The sequence below is a fragment of the Oncorhynchus gorbuscha genome, linkage group LG22 (assembly GCF_021184085.1).
Source record: "Oncorhynchus gorbuscha isolate QuinsamMale2020 ecotype Even-year linkage group LG22, OgorEven_v1.0, whole genome shotgun sequence".
NCBI lineage: Eukaryota > Metazoa > Chordata > Actinopteri > Salmoniformes > Salmonidae > Oncorhynchus > Oncorhynchus gorbuscha.
This window is the reverse complement of record NC_060194.1, coordinates 5,454,175-5,477,025: the sequence shown is the minus strand read 5'-3', so window position 1 is coordinate 5,477,025 and position 22,851 is coordinate 5,454,175. Positions and strand designations below refer to the sequence as shown.

The 22,851-nt window shown below is 44.0% G+C and overlaps 1 protein-coding gene across 1 annotated transcript in view; it reads left to right on the top strand.

Annotated features, from left to right (window-relative positions):
- The first annotated feature begins 454 nt into the window (after nucleotides 1-454).
- Nucleotides 455-22,851, top strand: part of LOC124009305 (protein wntless homolog) — a 29,009-nt gene continuing 6,612 nt past the window's right edge. The window contains 8 exon segments of the mRNA XM_046320969.1: nucleotides 455-849; nucleotides 5,139-5,300; nucleotides 5,303-5,410; nucleotides 11,345-11,469; nucleotides 11,759-11,920; nucleotides 12,130-12,266; nucleotides 16,000-16,168; nucleotides 22,618-22,715. Of these exon segments, the coding sequence (XP_046176925.1) occupies nucleotides 744-849; nucleotides 5,139-5,300; nucleotides 5,303-5,410; nucleotides 11,345-11,469; nucleotides 11,759-11,920; nucleotides 12,130-12,266; nucleotides 16,000-16,168; nucleotides 22,618-22,715 (1,067 nt within the window). The 5' untranslated portion in view covers nucleotides 455-743.

Here is a 22,851-nt window from a genome sequence, read left to right as displayed (position 1 = left end):
CTTGGACTCCTTCTCTTGTCACCAAGTAAAGTGACATTTGTCCTGTAACCGCTTGCGCGCGTGACAAATACGCCCACTCCTTGAAGCTCGCCTCCCTCCAACACTATCTAAAAAAAAAAGATAAGTGACTTATAGGTGGAACAAAACAGTAAGCTAAAGTGTGCATAAGCTTTAATATTTGCATAAGGAGTTCATAACTTTCAATTCAATAATTTGCATGAAATCTTCACACATGAATTTCTCTAAAGATGCGTGATATGATACTTTTTTTGTATAGGCTCATCCATAAATATCACAAATATTCAGACTTCGGACATTTATGGGACTGATAAGAGTTTTTAACATTGGCAATGAGGGGAAAATCACGTCAAGACCAAAACACATCAAGCTTCACTGAAAACGTTCCTTTGCATAGCCCTTGGCTGGTATAATAGAGGCTGTTATGTTATTATTCGGACAAAAGCAACCTGGCATTACGAACCACTATTGCTACGCTGCGGCGCTCCACATATATTCCTGCAGTGTAGTGTTCGAGAAAAGGGACAGGCAGGCGTGCTATTCCGTCATGTGATTCACCTTTTTTCTTCCTTTACAGTCCTCCTTCGAAGTTGATTTTCAAGCGAGGCAGTGCTGGTGCCTCCTCAATCTCGGCATCTAGAGTGCTAACTAGATGCGGTGACTTTCGTCCCGACTCACCTTATTTTTCCTCACCCGGCGTAGTTTTCAACAACTTTTTTTTTAAGATGGCCGGGGCAATTATTGAAAACATGAGCACCAAAAAGTTGGTGATCGTGGGAGTGATTCTGCTTTTGTTCCAAGCGTTTTCTTTTATGGTCGGTGGTTTGATTGGTAAGCATGGTTTTCCCAATTGTTCTCTCTCCTGTTGCAACCTCTGGCTTTGTTATTCGACATCGGCGGTTGAATGTCCACTATTTGTCGAGTACATTGAGTATTCTATGTAAGGCCTATCAAATAATGAAAACAATTTAATTATTTAGTCTATCACTGATGCGATTTGTCATGTGAAAGTGTTGTCTATGTAACTACTAACAATGTAGCCTTTAACGAAGTTGCATTGTATCAAACGTATCAATTTTTGATAAGTTGCAAGAAAAATAACTTACTGGTGGTATTCGTCTGCCTCCAACTCAATATTTCCCCTCTGTATTTGCATTTACTAATACAAAGCACCTTTCCTATATTTAATAATACCGTTATTGTAAAGTGTTGAGTGAATTCACTTTTAATTTGCATAGTTTTGTTTTCTCTTGAAGAATGACATATTTGACTGTAAAACACCATAGGAATTGGTGTGTATAACTTAACTCCGATCCAGCACAGAATGTTGTCTGCCCCACTTCTCTCCACCTTCCTCTCATTATGTATGTCTGCTCCGTAGCCCCAGGCAGGCACCATCCCTTTATTTCCCCCTTGCATCTCCCTCTCTCCATAAATCACAAACCCCTCTCAGCATTGCATATTTTGACTTCTGCCTGTGCCATTTGCATGACTCTGCTCCCCACTGACACACACACACACTCACGCACATACATACTCATACAAACTGCCACAAACTCAATGCCTCAGTAGTTGAGTCCTATGAGGCTTGTTGTTACAGATCCCAATCTCTGGTTAGTTTTGGCAAAACACTCCAGTCAGCCAGTCTGTCTCCTCTCCTCTCTAGAGCTGGGTGGCTGCTGATAAATGAGCTTGTTTGGGCTACTCCTGCCCAAGATAGTTTTAATGAAGCCGGATGCCTTTTGTATTTGCCCGGTGGCCGGGGCCAGCCAGGGTAATTGAGTAGAAAGGCGTTCGTCTCCCCCTGTTATTGGACAATTCCAACACAGCGTGAGGTCACTGGGCTGAGAGGCGGCCATTATTGCGGACACACTGGGGTGGAGACTGGAGGAGCCGTGTGCTCCCAGATTCTCAGGGTGCCAGGATAATTGAACTCTGAGGGTTCCGTGGAGCTGGTTTAATTCAATTTGGCGTGTCTGTGCTTGTTCCCGAGTAGGCCCAAGTCCATTGTGAGGCGACATTGGCGCACCTAGCTAAGAAGACATCTCTCTCTCTCTCTCTCTCTCTCTCTCTCTCTCTCTCTCTCTCTCTCTCTCTCTCTCTCTCTCTCTCTCTCTCTCTCTCTCTCTCTCTCTCTCTCTCTCTCTCTCTCTCTCTCTCTCTCTGCGAGTGTAGTTGATACTCTTCTCAAGATGGCCTTGGATTACTTCTGAGGGGGGTGCCAAAGGCCCAGCCTCAAGGGTGATTTTATGCTGTGTTTATGTTTTTGTCTTTTACCCTATTGAGAGTAAATGGGCTCAACGTCTGCTAGTAATCGAGACCGGTCACACTTGATTTGGATAGTCCATCTGTAGATGCTCTACATGGTCAAACTATCTGTTGATAAGCAAAGTTGGTTGCTAAGGTTACGCTTAGGGTTAGCGTTAGGTTTAGAATAAGGGTTAGGGTTGGTAGATGGTAAGTTGAAATGTCACTCGAGTCTGTAGAGCAACTAAAAATGGACTATCCACAGTGTTAAGTAGGGGCGATCAGCACCGACCATGGCATTGTAATCAGACGCGTTTCCTTGTTTTAGCAGGATAAGTTATCAAGAGTATATGAGATTTTAGAACTGAAGTAACTCCTGCAAACTCGGTGCATTGCAGGTGTCCCGTATTCCTTCACTTTGAGCAGGTTTTAAAGTGAATTATAGTGGCACTGATGTATACTCACTGATGTATACTCACTGATGTATACTCACTGATGTATACTCACTGATGTATACTCACTGATGTATACTCACTGATGTATTACTCACTGATGTATACTCACTGATGTATACTCACTGATGTATACTCACTGATGTATACTCACTGATGTATACTCACTGATGTATACTCACTGATGTATACTCACTGATGTATACTCACTGATGTATACTCACTGATGTATACTCACTGATGTATACCTCACTGATGTATTACTCACTGATGTATACCTCACTGATGTATACTCACTGATGTATACTCACTGATGTATACTCACTGATGTATACTCACTGATGTATACTCACTGATGTATACTCACTGATGTATACTCACTGATGTATACCTCACTGATGTATTACTCACTGATGTATACCTCACTGATGTATACTCACTGATGTATACTCACTGATGTATACTCACTGATGTATACTCACTGATGTATACTCACTGATGTATACCTCACTGATGTATTACTCACTGATGTATACTCACTGATGTATACCTCACTGATGTATTACTCACTGATGTATACTCACTGATGTATACCTCACTGATGTATACCTCACTGATGTATTACTCACTGATGTATACCTCACTGATGTATACCTCACTGATGTATTACTCACTGATGTATACTCACTGATGTATACTCACTGATGTATACCTCACTGATGTATACCTCACTGATGTATTACTCACTGATGTATTACTCACTGATGTATACCTCACTGATGTATTACTCACTGATGTATTACTCACTGATGTATTACTCACTGATGTATTACTCACTGATGTATACTCACTGATGTATACCTCACTGATGTATACCTCACTGATGTATACCTCACTGATGTATACTCACTGATGTATACCTCACTGATGTATACCTCACTGATGTATACCTCACTGATGTATACCTCACTGATGTATTACTCACTGATGTATTACTCACTGATGTATTACTCACTGATGTATACCTCACTGATGTATACCTCACTGATGTATACCTCACTGATGTATTACTCACTGATGTATTACTCACTGATGTATTACTCACTGATGTATACCTCACTGATGTATACCTCACTGATGTATACATGGTAGAGTTTAGAAGTCATTTTGTTCATGGCTAATGTCTGTATCTGGCCCTAAGGGTCTGGCTCTTGTTGATACCTATTATCAATACACCCTGGTCCTTTTTATGGACCTACGGTCCCCTTAGTGACCAAGAGGGTCTTAACCACTGCTTAATCACACCTCCGACACCTTTTCTGACCCGGTCGATGATACCCTTTTCTAGTCCTCAAACCTATTCCGTCTTTCATCCCTCAAGCCTCCTTGCTCTATCACGGCACAGTTCATGTGTTTTTTGTGTTTTTTTTTTACTTCAACCATATCCTCCGCTTTCTAATGCTAATGTTTAGGACCTTTCCCAACGACTAGTGAAATCCTATGAGAGAGTGGCCAACCTCATTTGGCTCATGAATCTCTATACGGATACAGTATTATGACTTGAGTGCTGGGGGCTTTCCCGGGAGCCACCTTTTAAAGGGATTGGGCCTTTACCACAGGGTGTTCTGTCAACATGGTTAGAATGAATTGTCACTTTGTTTCACCAGGATTTGGCTCGGTTTGATCTTAAACTCAACTTCTTCGCGTGTGCGTACTTTGTTGAGCTTGGTAGCCGTCTGACACAAGTTAAACTCCGGAACAACGCTTTGATTATGAGTTTGGAAATGTATTAATGTTTAAAACCTCACCATTAGCCTAACTGTGAATTAATTATTTCTAGTGCTTTCTGTAATTGAAGAATATAATAGGCTTTTACATTTTTTTCCCCCGATGATTGCACATGGGCTTTATATTTCAGCACAATAATAAAAAGTTACACAATACACATACAGCATATATATATATTTTTTAAACCTTTTATTTAACTAGGCAAGTCGCTTAAGAACAAATTCATATTTACAATGACGGCCATACCCGCTGGGCCAATTGTGCACTGCCCTATGGGACTTCCAATCACGGCCGGCTGTGATACAGCCTGGAATTGAACCAGGGTCTGCAGTGACGCCTCTAGCACTGAGATGCAGTGCCTTAGACTGATGCGCCACTCGGGAGCCAAGCAATGAAATGAGAACCTAAACAAAATTGCCAGTGTGGTCCGCAAAGAAAAATTCCCCCAAAACGCTTATTCAGGTTTTTCTATAGCTTATACCATCAAACATAGTATTAGATGAGAATTACCATTTTTTTTTATTTCTCCACAAAAGGTCTCATCCTCAGGACAGATGACTAGGACATCTTATGGACCTAGGTCAACCACCATAGTGATCGGGCAGTAACCTAGCAACTCCCCTCTCCCTGTAGCTCCCGGCCCCACCACGGCAGTCCACTACCTGGCTACCAAATGTGTGGACGCGGTCAAACGTCACCAGAGTGGCAGGTGGTTCATGCCCTGGGGCCCTAACCAGTGCGACAAGATCCAGGACTTTGATGAGGCTATGTCCAAGAAGATCGAGGCCAACAACATCGTTTTGCCGTCCACATCCCCCTGCCCAACAAGGAGATGAGCCCCTGGTTCCAGTTCATGCTGGTCATCTTGCAGTTTGACATCGCCTTCAAAATGTACAACCAGATAGGTAAGGGGAAACTGCAGACTCAATGTGATTGGTGTTGATTTTCTTTCATTTTTTTTTGACTGTGTGTTATTTTATTGTCAAGTCATTCTTATCTTTGATCGTTGTCTCTTTTTGTGTTATGTTGTGTCTGGGGGGGGGGGGGGATATGTTGTGTCTGTGTTTCTGTCAATTGTGTTTTTCTTTAGGATGTTAATTGTCTGTCTCTCTGTCTGGTATGTCTTTGTTGTGTCAGTGATTCATGACGATTCACACGTACAAGCATCTGTATTACCGCTAAAATATTTGGGTGCTTTGCCCTTTTAATGTAATTTATTGACCTGTTTTGGTTGCTAGCCCTTACGCTCCTTGTGGATCCAATTGATAAAGTATTCAGATGTGTGTGTGTATGTAGATGCTGTTAATATTAGTGTCCCCCCTGTCACCTCAGAGTATCGCCTGCTTCTGTCCTGTTTATTGTGACGAATGCATGAGCACCCAGAGGAATGTGCCTTTTCTCTTCTCTCGGTAGATTGGATTTTCCTCGCACTGAGAGAAAGGCCTAACAATGATGGATATGCTGCTGGTTCTCCATAGCGATACAAGCCTCAGGGCTCCATGTCAGTGGCTTATAGTCTCTATAGAACAGGTAGCTGGGGGCTGCTCGAACTGTGGTGGGCTGTTTCAAATTGGACACTGATAGCTTTGCAATTTCCTATTATGGAGTGGAATAACACTTTGCTGTGCACATTTTTCACCCCTTCGCTTTGCTTATCCCTACGATGAATTGTAACATGGTATTTGGTACATCACTTGGAGTGTTGGGGGGGAATTTCTCACTTTCCATTGCAGGGTAGTGTATCCTTGAGGTCAGTGTAAAATTAGAAAATAAAAGCTCTTGAAATATTGAGTCATTTTTGGCAGCATGTGTTTGCTCAATTAACTGTCACCTGATCTGATAAAAGCTACATCATCAAAGCAGACATCCCACATCTCCCTGTATCTCTTAATATTCCTTTATGTTCAGACCAAGGAAGGGTTTGCCATGGTCCTTATCTGAACATGGTACCCTTCAGATCTGTCCCCAATTTCAATCAGAACCCAATGTACTTCCTGTACACCCATTACAATATGGCAATAGACATAGGAAAATGTCACCATCTTTCTTACACCAATTCCAGTCCCTTTCTCCCAGAAGAGCCCAGGTGTAGGGATGAGGGTTTGTTTTGAAGTGTGCACAGTTATTACATTCAGACAAAGAGTCAGACATGGCAACAGTCTTCTGATCTGGCATTAAGGGTCATATGGAAGCTTGAGCTCCCTTCCTCGACTTCCTTGACGGCAAGTGGAATATCTCTGGTTGTTAAGGAGAGGCCACTGACAGGGCGGGAATCGGAGCTGCGCCTGGTCTGGGGCTGTGAAAGAAGGGATTCGAGGGATGACGGAGGACTAACGAAGGGGGGGTTGGCGTGCCGGCCTGGGAAAGTGACGGGGGCAGAGATGGGGACCAACTTCTTATGTTGTTACAGATGTCTTGCAGGATGACCTACAGCATGGACTGCACGGCATGTACAGTAGGGCACGAGGCACTCCGTAACATCCTCCTCTCACCAAAGATGCATTGCAAAGTATAGTTTAGAGCAGTGACGCACTGCATTTTTACCACAATAGAAAAGCTAAAAGTAAAGTTTGATCTTGTTTGACTCTAGGTTGAACTGTGTACTCCAATTTGAACTGTAGCTGTGTTTCAGTATGTACTGTTACTCCTCAAGATGTCGAGTCATTTAAAAAACAAAAAACCTCCAGTCCCAGGCAGGGCGTTTGTTTACAGCTTGTGCTGCCAGACTACTCATCGATTTCAATACCCCGTCCAAGAATTCTGGGACGGTTGTCCGCCCCACGCTAATCCGCCTGGGCAGACTGCCTCTGATCCCCTGCCAGAGGTTTTACTGTGTGGGGGCCTGAGGATCACCCTGATGTCAACAGCTGTCTATGACCGAGCCACAGAGGAGAAATGGACAGATTGCCTGTGCTTTAAAAATAAATACAAATTTAAGAGTCGCCATGCACAGAAATAGCATGCGGCTGCATATAAAACGACGCATTCAGCTTCAGTGCTGAAACGTGTAGCTGTAATGTAACCGATCGCAAATCAAATCCAGGTTGTCCTTGCCACTCAAGACCACATTAGCTTGCTGAGCTCTTAGGTCTCATTTTGGTCTCAACAGAGGTCAGATGGTCTCAGGCCGGAATGTTCTTCATTTGTGGCTCGTCTCTGCAAACAGTTTGTTCAAAGAATAGAACTTCCAGCAAAGCTATTGACATTGAGCTCTTCGTGATTTACTTTCTCACGGCATCCAAATCTCTCTGAGAGGTAAGCAATGAAAACCAGAACCCTGCGTGTGTCAAAATGGCGTCGGCCTGTCTATAACTCAACCAGAACCACTTTCTTTAGACATTTACCATGCCGAAGGTTGGTCCCTGAGATGAATTGTCCCCTTTTCTTTCTCCCCCTCCCCACTCCACCCAGGCAACAGCCACCCCTGGCAGGGGTCCAGCAATAACACAGCTGTTGAGAAGGCTTAGTGGCGATGGGCAGTGCACTAGGGTGGAATGTTTGTGTGCGGTAAGCTGACATTCAGGATATTTGGCGGTGTTCACTTGAGGGGTGGGAAAGAGGGGTATATGGAGACAGTAGAGGAGAGCGGACTGCCAATAACTCCTCCCTCTCTTCCCCCTCTCCCGGTCAGGGCACCGGGTTTCTTTCAGGGCTCTCCAACTTGTTTCATAACCACATGAGTCTCTTTGGAAGGGTGAAGCACAGATCTAAAGCCTGTGTTGGCATTCCGACGGCCATTTTGTTTCTCTAGGCACTTATAATAATATAATATATGCCATTTAGCAGACTCTTTTATCCAAAGCGACTAACAGTCATGTGTGCATACATTCTACGTATGGGTGGTCCCGGGGATTGAACCCACTACCCTGGTGTTACAAGCGCCATGCTCTACCAACTGAGCTACACAAAACCAGGTTCAGCTCAACGTTTTGCACCTTCAAGTCAGTAATATTGTATCATTACCAACTGTATAGGAGACTGAACTGAAGGCCTTACGTAAACTATCTTTAAGCCCCTCAACAGGGAAATGTTTTGGATCATTAATCATCCTTGGACTATTTTGGGATCAACATGGCACGCCGATGTGAGATTTTGGTGCATCTGTTCTAGAGGTTGACAGATTTATGATTTTTCAATGCCGATACTGATTATTGGAGGACCAAAAAAAGCTGATACCGACTAATGAGGCCGATTATTTATTTATTTGTAATAATGACAATTACAACAATACTGAATGAACACTTATTTGAACTTAATATAATAACTCAATAAAATCTATTTAGCCTCAAATAAATAATGAAACGTGTTCAATTTGGTTTAAATAATGCAAAAACAAAGTGTTGGAGAAGAAAGTAAAAGTGCAATATGTGCCATGTAAGAAAGCTAACGTTTCAGTTCCTTGCTCAGAACACGAGAACATTTGAAAGTTGGTGGTTCTTTTTAACATGAGTCTTCAATATTCCCAGGTAACAAGTTTTAGGTTTATAGGACTATTTCTCTCTATACCATTTTGTATTTCATATACTTTTGACTATTGGATGTTCTTATAGGCACTTTAGTATTGCCAGTGTAACAGTATGGCTTCCGTCCCTCCCCTCCTGGGCTCGAACCAGGAACACATTGACAACAGCCAGCTCAATTGGTAGAGCATGGCGCTTGTAATGCCAGGGTAGTGGGCGTTACCCGTAGAATGTATGCAAATGCAAGGGGGACAACTACTCCAAGTCTCAGAGGGAGTGACGTTTGAAAAGCTATCAGCGCGCATCCCGCTAACTAGCTAGCCATTTTACATCGGTTACACCAGCCTAATCTCAGGAGTTGATAGGCTTGAAGTCAAGCATTCATTTCAAACAGCACTTTTGTGCGGTTTGTGCATTGATAAGAGCCTGCTGGTGCCTACCATCGCTCAGTCAGACTGCTCTATCAAATCATAGACTTAATTATAACATAATAACACACAGAAATATGAGCCTTTGGTCATTAAAATGGTAAAATCCGGAAACTATAATTTCTAAATCAAAATGTTTGTTCTTTCAGTGAAATGCGGAACCGTTCTGTATTTTATCTAATGGATGGCATCCATAAATCTTAATATTCCTGTTACATTGCACAAACTTCAATGTTATGTCATAATTATGTACATTTCTGGCAAATTAATTACGGCCTTTGTTAGGAATAAATGGACTTCACACAGTTCGCAATGAGCCAGGCGGCCCAAACTGCTGCATGTACTGCTTGCACGGAACGCAAGAGAAGTGACAATTTCCCTAGTTGTAAGAAATTCATGTTAGCAGACAATATTAACTAAATATTCAGGTTTAAAAATATATACTTGTGCATTGATTTTAAAGAAAGTTGTTGATGTTTATGGTTCGGTACATTGGTGCAACGACAGTGCTTTTTTTTCGCAAATGTGCTTGTTAAATCATCACCCATTTGTTCAAGTAGGCTGTGATTCAATGAGAAATGAACAGGCACCGCATCGATTATATGCAACGCAGGACAAGCTATATAAACTAGTAATATCATCAACCATGTGTAGTTAACTAGTGATTATGTTAGGACTAATTTGTTTTTTATAAGATAAGTTTAATGCTAGCTAGCAACTTAACTTGGCTCGTTGCTGCCCTTGCGTAACAGGTAGTCAGCCTGCCACGCAGGCTCCTCCTGGAGTGCAATGAGAGGCAGGTGGTTAGCTGGAGCTGTTGGACTAGTAACTGAAAGGTTGCAAAAACGAATCCCTGAGCTGACAAGGTAAAAAATATGTCGTTCTTCCCCTGAACAAGGCAGTTAACCCACCGTTCCATGGCCTTCATTGAAAATAAGAATGTGTTTTTAACTGACTTGCCTAGTTAAATAAAGGTGTAAAAAAATATATTAAAAAAAATCGGCAAATCGGTGTCCAGAAATACCTATTATCGATTGTTATGAAAACTTGAAATCAGCCCTAATTAATCGGCCATTCCGATTTAATCGGCCGACCTCTAATCTGTTCTGTCTTGTTAGTATTTTTCATTACATGCATTCTTTCCTGCATACTTTGAAAGTTAAAGGGATAGATCACCCCTTGAAAGTTTCTCCAATGTTTTCATATCTCAAACAGTCTCAAACTCCAGATGAGCCACCTTTTTTAGGACACATTTTCAAGATATTAACTGAAATCTAACTGACAAACTTTTTGTGGGCTGATCTATCCCTTTTAATAAGCCCAGTACCACATGTTGTAGCCTTTGGAATAGTTTAAAGTTGCACTCGTCGTCTATAGTGGATGCATTGTCTAGGAAATGAATAGCATTTCATGCTAAGTGAAAGCAAATGAAGTGTCTGCTAATTTGACGGCATGAAAATGACCCAGTGTTGCTCTTAGCACAGATTGTATGTGTAGCAGTCCAGATTGTGGATTTACAGCGTTGAATGCATTCTTTTCATAGCTCTAGACGTTGCTTCCTCTGGTCTTTTCCCGAAAGGCTGTGACTGTCTGTCATCCGAGACTTATTTCACCCCAGTCACCGCTGGTTTACACCAAAGTATTGTTGTCATGGCTATAAATTGAGTTACGCAATAGGTAATTGCAGGCGGAGAATTTGATTTTCATTGCAAATCCACACTTCAATGCTTACCTGCTTGTTAAGACACGCGTAGAGCAAAAACAGGATATATATGCCATTATAATGAAGTCTCCCCAACTGTTATTTGGCATTTTACATTTACATTTAAGTCATTTAGCAGACGCTCTTATCCAGAGCGACTTACAAATTGGGCATCTATATAAAATTTGGTAGTCGGTAAACCTTTAGGATCTCCCTAAAGTGTGATGTATTGACATCTTCCTCCTACAGAGGATGGAGCAGTGGCCACCATTGATGTAGGTGTGGCCTACAGGGATGACATGCTCAGTGAATGGACAGAGATGGCCCACTCCATAGAGCGACGGAAGCTTAGCTGCAACTTCACCACCACCAAGGTAAACACAGGACACTGTGGAGTGTTCCAACTGTTCCCTTCCCTCTGGGGTTAAACACTTCCAGTCCTAAAAGTTTTTTTGTGCTACTGGTTTTAATCACTTGATTGCTCTGTTTTTTTATTATAGTATTGGTTGGTTAGTCCACACGTGATCATTCAGGTTTTAAATCAGTCTCCCAAAGTTCTGTGGTTTCAGCTGATTTTAAATAGAATTGAGTGTTTTAAAAGAAATCCTGTATAGTTGGTGTCCTGTCAGACGTGTCTAAGTCATCTCTCGCTGTGCCCTGTAGACGTATGAGAACGAGGGTCGCTACTACGAGTGTGACCTGCTGCCCTTCATGGAACTGGGCAATGTGGCCCACAAGTACTACCTGCTCAACATCCGCCTGCCAGTCAGCGAACGCAATAAGATCAACGTGGGCATCGGGGAGATCAAGGACATCCGTCTGGTGGTTAGTAGTGTGTGTGTGTGTGTGGGTGCTGGAAGAGCGACTCAATGAAGTCAAAGCTATTCCTAAAATATCTGCGATCATTGAATATCCTTTACGTTTTTGTCTTGGACACGTGTGGAGATACTTCAAAAAACAAAATGGCCGAACGAGATGTTGAGGTGAACCGTGTGAAAGTCTGGCTGACGTTTTTAATTTCCTTCTCCTATCAGGGTATCCATCAGAACGGCGGTTTCACCAAGGTGTGGTTTGCCATGAAGACCGTCCTCACGCCCAGCATCCTCATCGTCTTGGTGTGGTACTGGAGACGCATCACCCTCATGACGCGACCTCCTGTGCTGTTGGAAAAGTAAAAGGCCGCCATCTTGTTTATGGGACTGTGAACTGGGATGGTTCTTTGTTGTGTATTACGTCGTTTCAGTCATCTATTGGCGCTGGTTGCTTCGTGAGCTGGTGCACCGTGTAGGTGTGCATTGGATTGATCTCGAATCCAAAATGCATGGATATCCTTGTCCTAGCTTCATACATGCGAGTAAGGTCTTCAGCCAGGGTAGAACTCACTAACCCCCAGCGGATACCAGTTAGGTCTTGGGCTTATGGCAACGTTAGCAAGAACAGGAGGAGACATGCCGTTCGATTCGCTATGGACGGATTGTGCATCTAGGTCAGATGTTCTCAGTCCTGGGCCCCGTATTCATCAAGTGTCTCAGGGCAGGAGTGCTGATCTAGGATCAGGTCCCACTTGTTTGTCATGTAATCTTATTCATAATGATCTAAAAAGACAAAAACTGATCCTAGAGCAGCAGTTGGGCAGCTACACTGTTAAATGAGAACCAGGTGTAGCTTTTTCAAGACCTGTAGTGGTGACAACTTTATTCCAAACGATAACTAACGCCAGATTGAAATGATGTACCAATGTAATGTAGACTGATACCCTGTGCCGAGCGCTATGTGTTCAGTTTGGTTTGTCCCCCGCGACGCTGGGAGGGTATATCAGTGTGGCGCTGGGAGGGTATATCAGTGTGGCGCTGGGAGGGTATATCAGTGTGGCGCTGGGAGGGTATATCAGTGTGGCGCTGGGAGGGTATATCAGTGTGGCGCTGGGAGGGTATATCAGTGTGGCGCTGGGAGGGTATATCAGTGTGGCGCTGGGAGGGTATATCAGTGTGGCGCTGGGAGGGTATATCAGTGTGGCGCTGGGAGGGTATATCAGTGTGGCGCTGGGAGGGTATATCAGTGTGGCGCTGGGAGGGTATATCAGTGTGGCGCTGCGGCGGGAGGGTATATCAGTGCGGCGCTGGGAGGGTATATCAGTGCGGCGCTGGGAGGGTATATCAGTGCGGCGCTGGGAGGGTATATCAGTGCGGCGCTGGGAGGGTATATCAGTGCGGCGCTGGGAGGGTATATCAGTGCGGCGCTGGGAGGGTATATCAGTGCGGCGCTGGGAGGGTATATCAGTGCGGCGCTGGGAGGGTATATCAGTGCGGCGCTGGGAGGGTATATCAGTGCGGCGCTGGGAGGGTATGTCAGTGCGGCGCTGGGAGGGTATGTCAGTGCGGCGCTGGGAGGGTATGTCAGTGCGGCGCTGGGAGGGTATGTCAGTGCGGCGCTGGGAGGGTATGTCAGTGCGGCGCTGGGAGGGTATGTCAGTGCGGCGCTGGGAGGGTATGTCAGTGCGGCGCTGGGCGCTGGGAGGGTATATCAGTGCGGCGCTGGGAGGGTATATCAGTGTGGCGCTGCGTTCACCCCAGCAGGAACGTTCGTCCAAGCGCGACACGCGCTCCACAATCTTCTAGCACTCCGCTAACACTTCTACCCCCAACCTCTCCTCCCGCACTCGAACTCTGTTTGTGGAAAGTACATGAAGGTCATTTATCAGTAATTGGCCTTGTTAAAGCACTGGAAGAAATGGCAGTAGTCCACACTGAAATAATAAACGAGTCTACACAGAGTACAAAACATTAGGAACACCCTCCTAATATTGAGTTGCACCCCATTTTGGGCGGCGGACCATTCTTGACACACACAGGAAACTGTTGAGCATGAAAAACCCAGCAGCGAATCGCTTCGTGACTGGCAAACCGGTGCGCCTGGCACACACCACCGTACCCCGTTCAAAGGCACTTAAATCTTTTGTCTTGCCCAATCACCTTCTGAATGGCACACATGTACAGTCCTTGTATAGTTTTCACCTGGTCAGTCTGTTGTGGAAAGAGCAGGCGTTCCTAATGTTTTGTACACGCAGTGCATGTCAAGTCTGTTTCCACCAAAGCTATTCCTTTATATACGGTAGTTAGTGCTCTTATTTCCCCAGGTTGTAGGTTGAGTCCTCTTGCTGCTTATGTCTCTCTTACAAGTTATGGAGCTAGCTCTGCAGCTTGTTTAGTTTAAGTGCTCTTTATACAAACACACACCTCTATCTCTCCCATCTGTATATTCACAGAGCGCAGGACATTCCATTCATACTAGCCCAATGGAACGTATCTCGCTGCCAGCTCTTCTGGAATGTGATTAATGTTTTTAAGAGTCAATTGCACCCCCCCCCCCCCCCCCCCAATCCCCTCCCCCATCCACACACCACCATTTCCCTCAGCCCGTGTTCCACCCCCTTCCCCTCCCTGCAATACACCCCCTTCTCTATCCCTCAACTGCACCCCCCCCTCCCTCCTTTTCTCCCCTCTATGCGATTATCCTTTCATCTTGTCCCGGCATGCGGGGACTTGCAGCGGTTGAACAGAGAAGCCTTGTTCTGTGTCTGTAATAGGTTGGTTTGATTTATTTATTTTAGCCAGTGTGATTTATCATAGCAGCGTGGTCCAGTGACTGGAGAGATGGAGTATGGAGTCTCCCGGAGGTCCTACCCCACGGCTCCCTGAGGGGTCTACGGAGAAACGTCCAGGTATAAGTTCTCCTGCTACACACTGGGGTTCTGTGTCCCAAGTGTTTCTGATGGCGCCAATGCCTTCTCAGCGGATGTCGTCTATTACCGAATGAATGGCCGCGCACAACTCCCAACACCATTATTCAGTTAGCTGACGACGGCACGGTGGTAGGCCTGATCACCGACGACGATGAGACCCCGCCTATAGGGAGGAGGTGAGAGAACTGGCAATGTGGTACCAGGACGGCAGCCTCTCCCTCCCAACATCAGCAAAACAAACGAGCTGATCGTGGACTACAGGAAATGGAGGGCCAGGCCAACTTCCATTCACATCGACGGGGCTGTGGTGGAGATTTGGCATGGGCCCTCAGATCCTCAAAAGTTCTACAGCTGCACCATTGAGAGCATCTTGACTTGCTGCATCATCACTTGGTATGGAAACTGTCCGACCGCAAAGCGCTACACAGAGGGTAGTGTGTACGGCCCAGTACATCACTGGGTTCGAGCTCCCTGCCATCCAGGATCTCTATACCAGGCGGTGTAAGAGGAAGGCCCCAAAAATGTTCAGACTCCAGCCATACGTCATAGACTGTTCTCTCTGCTACCACACGGCAAACGGCAAGTCTGGAACTAACAGGTCCCTGAAAAGCTTCTACCCCCAAGCCATAAGACAGATAAATAGTTAGTCCAGGTAGCTATTTGGTTAACAATTTAACTATCTGCGTTGATCCTTTTGGCACAAACCTTTTTCACTCATCACATACACTGCAGGTACTGTTTCTCTATCCTGTTGCCTCGTCACTTTATTCCTAGTTATGTACAGATCTACCTCCATTACCTGGACTCGGTTCTGCTACCCCGTGTAATACAGCCAAGTTATCGTTACTCATGGTGTATTTATTATTACTTTTCTATCGTCTCTTTTCTTTCTCTGCGTTGTTGGGAAGGGCCTGTAAGTAAGCATTTCACTGTAAGCATGTGACAAATAGCATTTTGATTTGAATGACAAAGGAGATTGTTCACTTTTTTTTATCTTTTTTTTTTACAATTCTGACCATTAAATAAAACTAACGGACATAATAATGATATTGATTATGATCATTATGTTAATATAGTGTGTTATGGTGACGACTGGTATTTTAATTGAACCTGTTAATTTCGGTGGTACCGCTGCTGCTGATGATGCTGCTGTGTCCTCCAGGGTGATCTTCGCCCTGGGCTTGTGCATGACTTTCATCAACATCCCGGTGGAGTGGTTCTCTGTGGGGTTCAACTGGACCTGGATGCTACTGTTCGGGGATATCCGGCAGGGCATCTTCTACGCCATGCTGCTCTCCTTCTGGATCATCTTCTGTGGAGAGCACCTCATGGTTTGTCGCCGGTCTTTTCACCTCTCCCAAGTATTCTTCTGATGTCTTAGTATCTATCCTTTTGAGTTAATATGGCTTGAGTGTGACATAAGGAGAATATAAATGTAGCCAACTCGGAAGAGTTAAGTACTGTGAATACAAACTTGGAGCATGACGCGAGTGTGTTGGAGGGCGTTGGCTGACATTCTCCCGGAAAACCTGATGAGGTCGTCAGTTTGACACTAGCAAATCAGGAGCCAATCACTGTTCCCAAAGCATGTCATTGGTCCCACGTGGGGGAATATGGAGCGTCTTGATATGGAGCGCAGTTCACAATGGATGTATCTCACCAGTTGGTAACTTTTTTTTGTTGTATTTTCTTGTGACAGGTAAATTTGCTGCAGAACATAGCCTATAGTAATATCATTGCTTTAAATCGGTCCATTCAAATTGCATTTCTGTACCTTGTAAACTGTCGAGTAGACTTCTCCAAGTGGTTGCCTAACTTGGCCTAGGCTAGATGCAGTTAATTCGGAATGAAACGTGTATTCAATACGTAGAGCTTTTGAGCGTTTTATTTAAAATACATATTCCGCTGCAGTTTACAGCTGAGACTAGAGTTTTGTACTCCCTTTCAAACAACAATACAATTCTTTGTTTTTGGAACCTTACGTAAGGCTCATTTTCATTCGAAGAGAAATGCAAGCTTGACGACATACTGTATTAGGTTCTCAGTCAACTTACCTTGTAAAATAAAAATAAACAAGCTTGCTCTTGTTTGCTGAATGTAAAAGAAGGCCCGCCAAAATAAATGTTGAAAGGAGAGAATGTGTGATGGTCTAAATGGATATAGCAGTTATGTATTTAGACCGTAACTATTCCATCTTTGTGAAGACGCAAAAGCCGTTGGATCCTATTCTAGTCCTATATTATTCAAGCATGTCGCTACGATAATAAAGAGAAGGACGACACGCAACATTCGGAAAGGTGCATTCGGAAAGGTGCATTCGGAAAGGTGCATTCGGAAAGGTGCATTCGGAAAGGTGCATTCGGAAAGGTGCATTCGGAAAGGTGCATTCGGAAAGTATTCAGACCGCTGGACTTTTTTCCACATTTTGTTACGTTACAGCCTTTATTCTAAAATTGATTCAATTGTTTTTTTCCCCCCTCAATCTATACACAATGCCCCATAATGGCAATGAAAACAGGTTTTTAGAAATCTTTGCAAATGTATTAAAAATAACAAACGGATCACGTTTACATACAGTTGAAGTCGGAAGTTTACATACACCTTAGCCAAATATATTTAAACTCAGTTTTTCACAATTCCTGACATTTAATCCTAGTAAAAAATCATCCATGTATTAGGACAGTTGGGATCACCACTTAATTTTAAGAATATGAAATGTCAGAATAATAGTAGAGAATTATTAATTTCAGCTTCTATTTCTTTCATCACATTCCCAGTGGGTCAGAAGTTTACATACACTCAATTAGTATTAGGTAGCATTGCCTTTCAATTGTTTAACTTGGGTCAAATGTTTCGGGTAGCCTTCCACAAGCTTCCCACAATAAGTTGGGTGAATTTTGGCTCATTCCTCCTGACAGAGCTGGTGTAACTGATTCAGGTTTGTAGGCCTCCTTGCTCGAACACGCTTTTTCAGTTCTGCCCACACATTTTCTATAGGATTAAGGTCGGGCTTTGTGATGGCCACTCCAATACCTTGACTCTGTTGTCCTTAAGCCATTTTGCCACAACTTTGGAAGAATGATTGGGGTCATTGTCCATTTGGAAGACCCATTTGCGACCAAGCTTGAACTTCCTGACTGATGTCTTGAGATGATGCTTCAATATATCCACATAATTTTCCTACCTCATGATGCCATCTATTTTGGGAAGTGCACCAGTCCCTCCTGCAGCAAAGCAACCCCACAACATGATGCTGCCACCCCTGGGCTTGACGGTTGGGATGATGTTCTTCAGCTTGCAAGCCTCCCCCTTTTTCCTCCAAACATAACGATGGTCATTATGGCCAAACAGTTCTGTTCTTTCCATCAGACCAGAGGACATTTCTCCAAGAAGTACAATCTTTGTCCCCATGTGCAGTTGCAAACCGTAGTCTGGCTTTTTTATGGTGGGTTTGCACTTTTCGCACCAAAGTACATTCATCTCTAGGAGACAGAAAGCGTCTCCTTCCTAAGCGGTATGACGACTGGTGGTCCCATGGTGTTTATACTTGCGTAATATTGTTTGTACAGATGAACGTGGTACCTTCAGGCGTTTTGGAAATTGCTCCCACGGATGAACGACTTGTGGAGGTCTACAATTTCTTTTCTGAGGTCTTGGCTGATTTCTTTTGATTTTTCCCATGATGTCAAGCAAAGAGGTACTGAGTTTGAAGGCAGGCTTTGAAATATATCCACTGGTACACCTCCAATTGATTCAAATGATGTCAATTAGCCTAATTAGCCTATCAGAATCTTCTAAAGCCATGACATTTTCTGTAATTTTCCAAGCTGTTTAAAGGCACAGTCAACTTAGTGTATGTAAACTTCTGACCCACTGGAATTGTGATAGATTATTTCACTGTCTATTATCAATTGTTGGAAAAATTACTTGTCATGCACAAAGTAGATGTCCTAACCGACTTGCCATAACTAGTTTGTTAACAAGAAATTTGTTGAGTGGTTGAAAAAAATGTTTAATGACTCCAACCTAAGTGTATGTAAATTTCCAACTTCAACCTTAAGTATTCAGACCCTTTACTCAGTACTTGTTAAAGCACCATTGGCAGTGATTACAGCCTTTAGTCTTCTTTGGCATGCCACTATGAGCTTGGTACACCTATATTTGGGGAGTTTCTCCCATTCTTCTCTGAAGATCCTCTCAAGCTCTGTCAGGTTGGATGGGGAGCGTTGCTGCACAGCTATTTTCAGGTCTCTCCAGAGATGTTCGAACGGGTTCAAGTCCGGGCTCTGGTTGGGCCACTCAAGGACATTCAGAGACTTGTCCCGAAGCCACTCCTGTGTTGTCTTAGCTGTGTGCTTAGGGTCATTGTCCTGTTGGAAGGTGAACCTACGCCACAGTCTGAGGTACTGAGCGCTCTGGAGCAGGTTTTCGTCAAGGATCTCTCTGTACTTTGCGCCGTTCATCTTGCCCTTGATCCTGACTAGTTTCCAAGTCCCTGCCGCTAAAAGACATCCCCACAGCATGATGCTGTCATGCTTTACAGTAGGGATGGTTCCAGGTTTCCTCCAGACATGACGCTTGGTATTCAGGCCAAAGAGTTCAATCTGGTTTCATCAGACTAGAGAATCTTGTTTCTCAGGGTCTGGGAGTCTTATGTGCCTTTTGGCAAACTCCAAGCGGCTGTCATGTGCCTTTTTCTGACGAGTGGCTTCCGCCTGGTCTTGGTGGTTCCAAACTTCTTCCATTTAAATAATGATGGAGGCCCCTGTGTTCTTGGGGGCCTTTAATGAATGTATCAGTCATTTTTTTGGTATCCGTTCCCCAGGTCTGTGCCTCGACACAATCCTGTCTCTGAGCTCTGTGGACAATTCCTTCGACCTCATGGCTTGGTTTTTGCTCTGATATTCACTGTCATCTGTGGCACCTTTATAGACAGGTGTGTGCCTTTCCAAATCATGTCCAATCAATTGCATTTACCACAGGTGGACTCCAAGTTGTAGAAACATCTCAAGGATGATCAATGGAAACAGGGTGCACCTGAGCTCCATTTCGACTCTCATTGCAAAGGGTCTGAATAATTAAGGTGTTCCTGTTTTTTATTTAGAATAAATGTGCTAACATACCCATAATGAAGTAGGGAATTTTTTAAATTATGTGTAGCGGATTTAAAAAATATATATTTTATCCATTTTAGAATAAGGCTGTAACGTAACAAACTGAAGGGGTCTTAATGCTTTCCTACTGCACTGTACGTGTTAAATAGGCCCTGTGATTATAAACAAATTCACTCAAATTGACTAACCTATCATTTTAACTTTGTAGGCTGCATGTCCTGCACAAATCAATGAACCATCAGCAGTGCGTGTTTTATCCCAGCTTCATTATTTGAAAGAGGTGTGTAATTCCAGTACATATAATGCAGTCCACATGCAATGAATAAGATGACTAGATGTTCCCAAGACAGCATACATCTATGGGGTTTTTAAGATTTGATGTCTTGTGTAATGTAGCCAATCATACACTATATATACAAAAGTATGTGGACACCCCTTCAAATTAGTGGATTCGGCTAAACTCACCCGTTGCTGACAGGTGTATAACATCGAGCACACAGCCATGCAATCTCCACAGACTAACATGAGCAGTAGAATGGCCTAACTGAAGAGCTCAGTGACTTTCAACGTGGCACCGTCATAGGATGCCACCTTTCCAAAAAGACAATCCGTAAAATTTCTGCCCTGCTAGAGCTGCCCTGGACAACTGTAAGTGCTGTTATTGTGAAGTGGAAACGTCGAGGAGCAACAGTGGCTCAACCATGAAGTGGTAGGCCCCACAAGCTCACAGATTGGCACCACCGAGTGCTGAAGTGGGTAGCGTGTAAGAATCGTCTGCCCTCGGTTGCAACACTCACTACCGAGTTCCAAACTGCCTCTGGAAGCAACACTCACTACCGAGTTCCAAACTGCCTCTGGAAGCAACACTCACTACCGAGTTCCAAACTGCCTCTGGAAGCAACGTCAGCACAATAACTGTTCCTTGGCCGAGCAGCCGCACAAAAGCTTAAGATCACCATGCACAATGCCAAGGCGTTTTCTATAGTGCTGAATCACACTTCACCATCTGGCGGTCCGACAGATGAATCTGGGTTTGGTGGATGCCAGGAGAACTCTATCTGTAGTATTTGGGGGAGGAATACATTTCTGGGGCTGTTTCTCATAGTTCAGGCCCCTTAGTTCCAGTGAAGGGAAATCTTAACTCTACAGTATACAATTTACATTCTAGACTATTCTGTGCTTCCAACTTTTTGGCAACAATTTGGGTAAGGCCCTTTCCTGTTTCAGCATGACACTGCCCTCGTGCACAAAGAGTGGTCCATAAAGAAATAGTTTGTCGAGATCGGTGTGGAAGAACTTGGCTGGCCAGCACAGAGCCTGTAGGGGGTGGGTCCCAAAGACCCTCCCCTTTATTGATTAAGGGGACCTTAAGATTCCTATGTTTTTCTGCAGACCTTATAATAAGATACTGTTTCTATGTGTCTAAAAACTCTGCCACTATATGTTGCACAAGCCATCTATATTAGTCTTTGTGGTTAAGCCCTGGCTGTTGCGAGAGTGTGCTTGCAGGCTGGGTGTGAGTCAGACTGAAATTAGATAAAGAGAAGTAACCACGGTCAGGTTTTGATCTTGTGATTCAAATCAATTCTAAGAAGCTACTGAAAAAGTTTACCTAATAAGGTAAGCTCAGGCTTATTGATACACACATACGTTGACGTAGCTGATCATACCACTAGGGAGTGATCACACGTATAGCATGAGCTGTGTCTTTAGGTGCAGAACTTACTCGGAAACGTGCGCGCTATGTTCCTGTTGTCAACTTCTGTCTACAATTGCATTAATTAAGGTCTGAATGCTAATTTCACCAATGAGCCAATAATTGACAAGGAACGAACCTCAACGTGCCCTGACCTCAACCCATCGAATACCTTTGGGATGAATTGGAACGCCGACTGCGAGCCAGGCCTAATCGCCCAACATCAGTGCCCGACCTCACTAATGCTCTTGTGGCTGAATGGAAGCATGTCCCCACATCTAGTGGAAAGCCTTCCCAGAAGAGTGGAGGCTGCAAAGAGGGGACCAACTCCATATTAATGCCCATGATTTTGGAATGAGATGTTCGATGAGCAGGCGTCCACATACTTTTGGTCATGTATGTATTGGTTAACGGCACAATCATTTGGGCTTTTTCTGGCTTGGACTCAACATGTATTTTTGTAGGGCTCATTGGGTTCAGGTAACATTATATTTGATGTTTCAGGCCGATCAAGGCTCCTATACATAATGTACAGGCCTTGTTCCTTTTTTGCATGACATCAGGACCACATCGGACTGATCCAGTTCGGTCATTGAGTGGGGCATTCTGATGAGTTGGGTTTGGGGGAGTCTGGGCCGAATTTGAAGGATTTTAAAACTACCTTGAGTATCCATTGACTTGGTATGACTTTTAGTATCCATCGACTTACTATGACTGGTATCCATTTAATTCGGGCAGCAGGTACCCTAGCGGATAAGCGCGTTGGACAGGTAACCAAAAGGTCGCTGAACCCAGGTGAAAAGTCTGTGCCTTAACCCTAATTGCTCTTGTAAGTCGCTCTGGATAATAACGTTGACTAAAGTGTAAATGTATCCATGGTAGTTGGATACATTTGTATTTTTAACTGCATTTTATTATTTTATCCCCCTGTCCTACTGTTCTGTCTCACTTTTTTATAATTTCTCCCCAGGACCAGATGGAGAGGAACCGTTTCTCAATCTACTGGAAGCAGGTGGGACCCATTGTCTTCGGCTCCTTCTGCCTCTTCATCTTCGACATGTGTGAGAGGTGAGGCTGAACACACACACACACTTCACCACACTTCAAAACAAAGCTCAAAACTATTTAAAGGTTATCCCCACAGATTTCCAGCGACCATTTCTGCCGTATTTGTTTTCCCTGGGTCCTTCTGTAGCTCAGTTGG